The 10,576-nt window shown below is 38.1% G+C and overlaps 1 protein-coding gene across 2 annotated transcripts; it reads right to left on the bottom strand.

Moving 5' to 3' along the window:
• Positions 1–4,933: 4,933 nt before the first annotated feature.
• Positions 4,934–10,373, bottom strand: LOC149569222 (pentatricopeptide repeat-containing protein At2g13600-like). 2 transcript variants are annotated; one of them, XM_089821972.1, is made up of 3 exons: positions 7,197–10,373; positions 6,898–6,996; positions 4,934–5,752 (listed from the first exon to the last, which is right to left on the bottom strand). In XM_089821972.1, the coding sequence occupies exon 1, from the start codon at positions 10,287–10,289 to the stop codon at positions 7,611–7,613; it is 2,679 nt and encodes an 892-aa protein (XP_089678098.1). In that variant the 5' UTR covers positions 10,290–10,373; the 3' UTR covers positions 4,934–5,752; positions 6,898–6,996; positions 7,197–7,610. The 2 variants fall into 2 exon arrangements, with proteins under 2 accessions (XP_089678098.1, XP_089678099.1); XM_089821973.1 differs by lacking the exon at positions 4,934–5,752 and having other exon boundaries at positions 6,694–7,009.
• Between the last annotated feature and the right edge of the window lie 203 nt (positions 10,374–10,576).

Here is a 10,576-nt window from a genome sequence, read left to right as displayed (position 1 = left end):
GAAATACAACATGTCACTGACTAGAATAAACCTCCTAGTCTGCCCAACTCAAATTTGGAGGACAATCTAATGAGCCTGGGTGTCTCCTTGATTCCTCCTAACATTTCTTCGTTCAACTCAACTTGGCTTGCAAACTGCTCCTCTTCCACCTTGCCTACAGCACCCAACTGAGCCTTTCGACTTAGTGAATCCGCAACTATGTTGTGTCGGCCAGGGTTATAAACGAGCTTGAAGTCGAACTCAACCATGAACTCTTGCCAACGGGCCTAATTCGGTGTTAACTTCACCAAAGTTTTGAAGTAAGTGGAGCTCACGTTGTTGGTTCTAACAATAAAGGGCACACCGAGCAAGTAGTGATGCCAAGTTTTGAGACAATGAATAATGGCAATCATTTCCTTCTCATGCACAGGTTAGGTTCCTTTCTTTGTCGTTCAATTTCCTTGATTCCTATGCCACTAGGTGGTCGTTATGCATTAGGACACCTCCAATAGCAAAATTCGACGCATTGGTCTGCACTTCGAAAGGCTCACCATATCTCGACAATGACAAAACTGGCTCTTGAGTTAACCTCTCCTTGAGTATTTCAAATGACTTGTTGTTTCTGGGTCCAGTGCCAACCTCTATCCTTTTTGAGAAAATTAGTAATAAGAGTAGCGAGCTTAGAATACCCAAATACAAATTGCCTATAATAATTAGCTAACCCCAAGAACTGTCGCACCTCATGCACATTCCTTAGTGGTTTCCAATCCAAAATGGCTTGCAATTTCTCCGGTTTTGGTCCAATCATGTCGTGTCCAACAACATGACCCAAGAAGTTGCCTTCTTGTTGTGTAAAGCAACACTTCTTCTTGGTGAATAAATGGTTGTCTTTAAAATTGTGAATACCTCGACAATGTGCTCAAGATGCTCTTGCAACAATCTACTATACACTAGAATGTCGTCCAAGTATGCTACCATGCAACAATCTAACAGGTGTCTAAATGTATTGTTCATGAGAGTACTAAAGGTAGCAAGGGCATTGGTAAGCCCAAACGACATAACCAAAAACTCAAAGCTTCCATACTTGGTGGTAATCGTCATCTTCTCCTCGTCCCTTGGAGCGATGCGAATTTGATAGTAACCTTGGCGGAGATCAAGCTTCGTGAAATATCTCGCCTCAACCAAACGGTCAAAGTTGTCTACGATCAGTGGCAATGGATACTTGTTCTTTACAGTAAGCTTGTTAAGAGCTCGGTAATCAACACATAGGTGAAGCATTCCATCCTCCTCCTTTTCAAATAGGATGGGCAACACATACGGAGACCATGAAGGTCACAGGTACCCAACTTCCACGAGTTTGCTTAGTTGTCTCTTCAACTTGGCCATCTCTGGCCCGAAAAGACGGTACGGAGCCTAAGTTGGTGGCCTTGCTCTCGCCACGAGTTCTATCGCATGATCGACGTGCCTTCTTGGTGGAAGACCGGCTAGAAGACTATCCGGCATAACATCAGAAAACTCAAAGATGACATCCTTAATAGCATCAGGATCGGTTGGATTCGAAGAGTCATCGTCATCCCAAACCCCAACGATCGCTACCAAGAACAGATCCACCTAAAATAATAATAATACTCTAAACCTAATTAACTCGTATGAAAATCTATATCATTCTAATATTACAAAATTAATACAAGATTTTTCAATTTATGACATCGTGATAAAAAATTTATAGAAATAATATTTTATTACATATATATGAAAAATAAAGACTTTTACAAAATTAATGAATTTAGAGATTACAAATTATAGAAAGGCAATAGTCATAAAAATAATAATAAATGCCTCGAGAGCTTCAGGGGAAGGGGCAATACTGCAGGGACAGTGTTAAGGATTAAAATTCAGGCTTTCCAAAACGTACTCAGCATTTCAGCAGGCAGAAAACCACAATCAACCAAAGATTTCTCTCTTATTCAACCGCTTAAGACTCAGACTACCAAATGAACACATAAATTCGAAATTTGCAAGCGAATCACCCAGAAATTGGCATGAGCTCCAGAAATCCGTGCGTAGAAGAGGCTCGAGAATATTTGCTAATAGAAAAGAATGAGCGGAAACCTGTAAATTTTTAGAAATTTTGAAAAATAGCATTTTTGAGTTGTTTACCCGGATTTAAAACACTGCCGATTTTCCATATGAATTAACTGGCGACCTTTATCGGTTTTTTTTTTATATTTAGAATTTGGAAAAATCCGAGTTCCATTCTTCATATTCGCCGAAAGCTGTGACTTACCATCTTGTGCATTAATTTTTCTCTGCATTGTCTTTATTTAATTTTGTTGCTGATCTTATATTAAGATGAAATGCTCAGAAAAATAGACTAGTCAACAAATTAAAATTGGCTCAAAGGATTTAATACACTACTAATTCAATATCTTCATCTCTAACTTTTGGTCCGTTGTATCTATACTAAGATAGTTCGTCAAGTGCTAGGATCCAAGCCAAATCCTTGGGTATGTCTCGCTCAACTTTGTAGTCTTTTATCATCTCTTTTAAGTATCTTGGCAGGATCAATCATGGTGTTTCAAACTAATCAGCGAGAAGAGGTGAAACCTTTCATGCATGAAAACAACAATCCATTTAACGACAACATAACCATACAATGAAAGTATATATGCGAGATTAAGGATGATAATTCCTTCAATGGGTGTACACTTATGAGTAGAAAATGTTAGTTCAAACGGTGGTTACTGTAAAGGGTGTCCTATAAAGAAATACGTATTTACATGATGAGGCATGTCTTTGAAGGAAAATCAAGTTGAAAATTTAGGGAATGTATTATCAAATGCACACTTGTATAAAGAAAACAAAGATTCACTTTTCAAATACATTTTTCTCCTTTATGATATGTAACGAAGATCAGGCTTATGATCTGAGCGTCAATATTGCATTGGTAAGTGCATGTTTCACAAAGCAAAATGATGTCAAGCTTCAAAATCCAAAATTCCATTGTTGGGTGCTCATTTTATTGAAAATATGTATTCAAAGATCTAAAAGGAAAATCACTAGTACGGGGGTAAGCTTTTGGAAAGTAAATTTTATGGTCTGAATTTGAAAATAGTTTTGATGTAGGCAAGAGTGCGCCTCTGTAAAGGAAAATAGGTCGCTCAATTTGGAAAGAAATTGCATCTATGAGCCTGCAATTATGTAAGGTACAGAGAATATGCTTTCAAAAAGGTGATTTCCCATTCTACGCTGTGCACCTGAGAAAGACTGATTGAGTCTGAAGTTTAAAAGGTGGAATCCCATTTATGGTCATGCGCCCATTAAAAGCTAACAGATTTTGTGTATAACAACCGTCTGAAATTCATTTATACAGGTGCATAAATTCGGTCATGCCTTTTCAAACCAATGAAATAGTGGTTGATTAGACTAATTAAAAGGTGCCTTAGATGTATATATAGGATTCATTGGCACTGACAGTAGGAAGCTTTTTGTGTGTTTAAACATAGCTCTATGCACCTTATTTTTATCAGTGGATTGCATTAGCAGAAACGATGTTTGGTCAATCATATCAGCAAAACGTTCACAATTTATTCACTTCAAACAGCAATTGTTATTAGTAGATCAGCTGAATCTTCATCACTTACAACCAATTTGTATGTGCAGGCCAATTGTTTTTTGGAGGCTTATAATGGTGAACTTCTGTTATAGGACTCTGACCAGCAATAAGGTTTTTTCTATCAGTCAATTCCATATCAAACTTGTACAAAAAAGTCTTTCAATCATCTCTCACCTTCAAAGTGAACAGGCTTTAAAAAATGTTCACCTTGAGACTGCATAGTCTTTTTTTGCAGAATGCTTGAAATAAAAAAAATTGGGCGGCTTGGTGATGGGCACTCCCTTTTTCCCTGGAAATAACCAGCAGCGCTGGTGTGCAACGAAATGGACTCAACAGTGTTTACAGAAAGGACTCAACATACATGAAACTATCAATACTCGTGACACTCTTGAAAACAAATGCATTTTATCCACAGTTGGGTGAGAATATTAGGTATACGAGATCTAAGAGTAATGACATCACATTGAAAAAACCAGCAAGTTTGTTTAAATTAAATTTCCATCAAGAAGCTTTATCCCTTCACTTCTGCCAGTTTCCTTCTTCAGATTCTGCATATTTGAGACCTCGTTATAGATGACTGAAGGAAAGCATGCGAGGTGTCAATATAAATATTTTAATATTATCTAAATTTAGTTTAAACGAGCATCAATTTACAAAGCATCCAACTCCATCAGTAGTTGGGATGAGTTTTACTGCTCCTCTTTCTGATGATTGGATCAGTATCATCCAAAACATCAACTGAAAAACAAACACAAACCAATCTTATCTTGGGTGAAAAAAACCTATATCAGCTATAGGAAGCAACGCACAATTAACAGCCAACATACTCAGTACAGATAACAGCCCAGCAACAGCATAGACCAGTCTAGCAAAAAGGGATTCCTATAGAAAATAGAATCAACAGAAAAAGCTAGTACTGAACCATGAAGTGGCAAATATATAATAAAACTTGGATGTCTTGATTGTCAAGTGAAAGCTCGGCTCACTTGTCTGTCTCTAGACTAGATGTACTGTCTCAATCACATTTTGCTCTCCTCTGAAAACTCTAGAAAAAAATCACTCTGTGTACTGTCCCTCTGTGCATAAGGGTGCGATAAAATTCTTGGATCCAAATCAAACCACAAGATATGCAACATGTCACATAATACCCAAGAGATATTCACAAGTATTAGGGGAAAAAACCTCCTATGCATAACTGAAATTAATTAGCATTCTGTCATTACGATACTGAATTTTCCTTGATTAAAAGATTCAAGCCAAATAAGGATCTCCTTTAGCACAATTATGATTTAAATATTAGACATCATGGGCATTCCATATGCCCATTTGAAGAAGAGAGGGAGAAAAAAGATCTTTATTAGTACAATTATGATTCAAATTTAAACATCATAGCCATTGTATATGCCTATTGCAAGAGGGAAAAAAAGTCTAATCACCTATAACTCTGCAGACGTGTAGCATTATAAGAACCAATCATATGCTGTACAGGCAAATCTAGAGAAGAACAAGAGGAGTCTGAATCATTGTCACTTTTCTCCTTCAACTTTTCTTTATTCTCATCTTCTTCATCACTATGTATGTAGAAGCTGTTAGACTTAGAAGATTCAATAGTGTTCATCCCGCAGAACATAGATTTTTCTGCAAAGTTAAAATCTGGTCAGAAATGAAAGCCTCTGTTTTTGTAACTTATCCTGAGAATTCAGAAGAAAAAGCTGCAATTTGTACAAGTGCTTCTCCCTGAAATTTATTAGCCCACACCACAGAGGTGAATGAATACTTCCACTTCAGCATAGCAAAATCTCCTGCACCGTACTTCAGGGGGAAACTATTAAGGTTACCAGCAGCATACTACGATATCATATGAACAAAACCCTTCTCCTATCTGACTGAATTTCTGCAGGGAAAGATCTAATGCAAGATTTATTTTTGCATACATTTTCTCATGTCTTGGGGATGCAGAAGAAATAAACCTCAACAAATGATGCACAGTGCAATTTTCGACTTCAGTAAATTTTCTGATGTCAAACAATTTCTGGCTCATGTTGTGCCCCCATCACCCAAACAAGCTGGAAACTCTACGCAATATTCTCAAAATTTTCACTGAAGATCAAGAAAGTTTCAGTGCCAACTCACCATTGATGCGCAGGAGATCAATTACTGCAATGTTACCAGAAAAAATCAGTGATAGGAGTAAACATTTTCCCAGAGCATGAGACACTCTCTCAGTGGATTTCTTACTAATAGGGAGCCTATCAGCTAAATAGTCATATAGGTTATTAGTTAGAGCTTAATTTATTAGGTAATGTGTATTTTCTTAGTCTTTTAGGAAGTTTCTATTTCGCTCTCAGTTATATCTCTTTGTAAGGTCTCTATTTGTAATCGCTCAATTTTGAATAATGAAATTTCATAACAGTAGGCAGAAACTGGTCTGATTACACGGCCTGATAGCATAGTGTCCTCAAAATTTGGGTGTTCAGGGTGGATCTGTGTGCAAATTCTGGCTGATGCAGATTGGATGTTTTTTAGTATGACACAACTGCAAGCCAAGGTGACTGAGTTCTCTCAAACGAAACTACCTGTCAATCATAATCAACCGTTGATCACCACAAACCACCAATAAACTGTTACTGTCCAATGGCAATACTGAAAAAGACCCTGGAGGCTCTTATAGTACATGATTGACTTCTCGTGGAGGTGATTTATTTCAACTTAAAGCAGACAAGATACAAGTGTAAGAGAAAGGGTCAGTGTGATCAAACTGGGATAAATGACCCAGATTAAAACCAAAAGGCATGTTAAAGGGCAAGTAGGTGAAACCTAAATTATATATCAAGAGCAAAGATTATCAAACTCATATAAAAATAAATGTCAGTGCAGAGCATGCTCAATAGATGCTCTACTCATTATATTTAAGCATCTGGCGATTTCTGCTGATTAAGTAGCTTTCCATTCTCTTTCCTGGAGGTTCCCTATTGCACATGATTGACCTCCCATATAGGTGGTTTACTTCAATTAAAACAGACAAAGTATAAATCTAAGAGAAAGGATCAGTGTGGTCAAATTCGGATAACAATTGATACAGATACAAACCAGAGGGGCATGTTAAAGGCCAAGTGGGTCAATTTTAAAATATTATGTACATTGTAGAGAGTGGATTCCCCACCCCCCATGTTAAAGGAAAACATAGAAAGATTTCCAAACTCCAATAAAAAGAAATAAATAAATGTGAGTGAAAAGAATGTTCAAGAGATGCTCTGCTCATTTTATTCAAGCATCAAATTGTTTGTAGGCTCTTAACTTACGTTTCCTGCTGGTTAAGTAGCTTCCATTCTCCTTCAAGAATTCTTGTCCTTCCATGTTCCTCGCTCTCCTGCCTCGTTGTGGAGCATTCCACTCCAGATCTGTACAAGATTACTGAAAAGGTTTCAATGTCACAACTCCCCCATGATGTTATAACAACGGACTTCAAGAAAAGCCATATCATCTAGGAACTGACTTTTAAAAAATATAATTTCATCAGTCAACAGCATGGTTTATCTCTGTAAACACTTATAAAAACGGCTTTGTACAAATTAAAAAATAAATCCATTTTCCCTCTTACCAGTCTAAAGTAGACAGATTGCAATTTGCTATACTCCAAGCCTGGGCTTATTGCTTGCTTCACTTAACATCATCAATAATCTGCAAAAGACCCATTGTCCATGTTTAAAATAATGGAATTGCTTTGCGTCTCTGCGTCTCTCTCAATAATTTTATCTTGCAACTATCTTTCAGAAGTTGGTTGCTTGGTAGCAGGCAATATATGTTCAAAGGGACTGTAATACATGTTCACCCAAATGTAATTGCCAACTTCTCCCTATCGTAAAAGAGAAATAATTGTTTCTCTTCCACATCATTCGATAGAGGTCTTGATTACGGTATATATCCTGCTGCCTTCATGTCCCTTGACAATTTCTCCAATTTTGCATAGTTTTTCTGTGTTTGTGTTTGCGGATATAAGTTGTTTCCGTACCATTTAAAGGATATCAACCCAGCTACAACCTGGAATCTTTTCGACTGATCCATCTTTCATTAGTTCCCTTACCTTTTGAACGTCACCCCACCTGCCCAGTTCTGCATTAACGTTTGACAAAACAACGTAAGGTGCAGAATACTTAGGGTTCAGCCCAAAAACGATTGTTGCCACAAATTCTGCTAGCCATATATTCTTATGTGGTCTACAAGAGCTAAGCAAACACATCCACACAACGGCATCAGGTTTTATTGGCATTTTAATGATAAAATTTAGGGTTTCCTCAAGAAATCCAGCACGAGCAAGAAGGTCAACAATACATACATAATGATCCTTTGTAGGACTAATACAGTAAGAGTCACTGATGCAACTAAAGTATCTACAGCCCTCATCTACTAGGCCTGCATGGCTGCAAGCAAATAAAATACAAACAAAAGTTATATGGTTTGGATTGGTTCCAGACAGCTTCATTTGTTCAAAGAGATCAAGCGCATCCATCCCACTGCCATGCATTGCATATCCGGCAATCATTGCAGTCCAGGAGACCACATTTCGATGATGCATTGTATCAAACAATATGTGTGCCTTGTGCAAATTTCCACATTTTGCATACATGTCTATTAGGGCAGTCACAACTACAACATCTGACCAATATCTACATTCAATTATTCTTTGATGGATCTCCATACCCTGTTTCACCAAACCCTTTTTACTACAAACCGGGAGGATGCTAACGAATGTTGCCCAGTTTGGCTTTACACCTGCTAACTTCATTTGCTTGAATAACTCTAAGGCCATTCCGACCTGCCCAGCTTGTGCGTATCCTGCAATCATTGCAGTCCATGAAACTGCATTCGGTTGAGGCATTTCTTTGAAGAGCCTTATAGCCTTGTCAAGAAAGCCATTTCGTACATATCCAGAAATGATTGCATTCCACGAACCTGCATTTTGTTGAGGAATTTTATCAAAAACTTCATGTGCCTTATATAGGCTTCCGCATTTTGCATACATATCTATTAAGGAAGTTGCAACTACATCATGTAATGAAAAACCACTTTCAATTATCCTTTGATGGATTTCTAAACCCCAATCCAAAACCCCGACTTTGGCACTTGCTGGCAGAACGCTGGCAAAGGTGGCCGAGTTAGGCTTTACGCCTTCTAACTGCATTTGCTTAAAAGTCTGCAATGCCTTCTCAACAAATCCATTTTCTGCATATCCCACTATAATTGCAGACCATGAGACAACATTCCGTAGAGGCATTTCTCTGAAAAGCTTTAACGCCTCATCAAGAACACCATTTTGTATATATCCAGAGATCATCACATTCCATGAGAAAACATCCCTTTGAGGCATTTCTTGAAAAACCTTCAATGCTTCCTCAAGAAAACCACGTTGGGCATATCCTACAATCATCTCATTCCACGAGACCACATTTCTTTGAGGCATTTTATTAAAAAGTATTAAAGCTTCGTCAAAATCATCATTTTGGACATACCCAGAAATTATTGAATTCCATGAGTCCACATCTCGTGTATGCATTATGTCAAATAATTGGCGTGCCTTCTGAATGTATCCACATTTTGCATACATGTCTATTAGCACATTTGAAACTATAACATGTGACAAAAAACCGGTTTTGACTATTCTCTGATGGTTCTCCATACCCCATCTAAAATCACCCATTTTAGCACACGTTGGCAGAATGCTGGCAAAGGTTACCGAGTCTGGCTTTACACCTGCTAATTGCATCTGCTTAAAAACCTCCATAGCCTTCTCAAGAAGCCCATGTTGCGAGTAACCCGCAATCATTGCATTCCATGAGATCACATTTCTACTAGGCATTAGACTCAAAAGCTTCAAAGCCTCGTGGACAACACCATTTTGTGCATATCCTGCAACCATCACAGTCCATGAGAAGGCGTCTCGCCGCGCCATTTTGTCAAACAACTCACGCCCCTTTTGTATGCTTCCGCATTTTGCATACATGTTAATCAGGGCATTTGTAACCACAACATCTGACAAAAAATCCCCTTCAATTATTCTCCGATGAATTTCTATACCCTTTTCCAAATCTCCCAGTTTGCCTAACGCGGAGACAATACTTGCAAAGGTGAACTGATCAGGTTCGACACCTGTTAATTGCATTTGCTTATATAGTGCCAACGCCTGTTGAGGCTGAGCATGCCTTATGTAAGCTGCAATTATCATATTCCACGAGAAGATGTCTGGATCTTTTATGTTATCGAAAACATAGCGGGCATTTACCAAACTTCCGGATCGGCTATAGAAATTTATTAGTTTGTTTTTAAGAAATGTCTTTGTCACACCTGTATATCCTCTACTTCTGAGGAAAGAGTGAATTGATTTCTCCTCTGGAGGGCTATTCCCGGTAATGCAGGTTTGCAATATTTTGAGATATGGGGAAACGTCTATACTAGGGTTTTGCATAGTAAGCAGAATGTTTGCAGCCTCCTTCAGCCAGCCTTCTGAACAGAGTTCTTCAACGTTAGCGATGGACGAGGACATTGCATGATTGAAACCTGGCGAACGCCTGTTGCTCGTTATTCTCCCACAGTAACACAACATCATCTTCTTCTCCCTCAAACCTGATATTACAGACATTTGTTTGTTCCCATCAATCAGCACCTCTCCTCTTGGCAGAGATAATCCAGTGTCCATCTTCTAGGTTGCACACAAATTTGATGGCTATGGTTATATTGTTCTCCACAACAAATCATTTTCAAATTTACTAGGTGAATGAAAGATTTTTAATGAGAAGGCCATAAGCCCAAGGAACCCACGTAAAACTCCTTGTCAGTCTGATGTGATTGCTCCAACTTATCTCTTCTGTTGTGAAACTGCATAAATAAAATGGCTCCCTTGAAGAGTCTTGGTCCTTCGAAAAGATCTTTTATGTTGTTCACTTATAACATTTATTTGTGTTGGTTGTGAATGTCTTCATATGC

Source organism: Cupressus sempervirens, chromosome 3 (genome assembly GCF_028749045.1).
Source record: "Cupressus sempervirens isolate cs-2001-9-10 chromosome 3, ASM2874904v1, whole genome shotgun sequence".
NCBI classification, from domain to species: Eukaryota; Viridiplantae; Streptophyta; class Pinopsida; order Cupressales; family Cupressaceae; genus Cupressus; species Cupressus sempervirens.
Note: the sequence above shows the minus strand (reverse complement) of the source record. Positions and strands in the feature narration are given on the sequence as shown.

Coding starts and splice junctions, on each gene's coding strand:
- LOC149569222 (XM_089821972.1), bottom strand. CDS start 10,289: ATGGACACTGGATTATCTCTGCCAAGAGGAGAGGTGCTGATTGATGGG.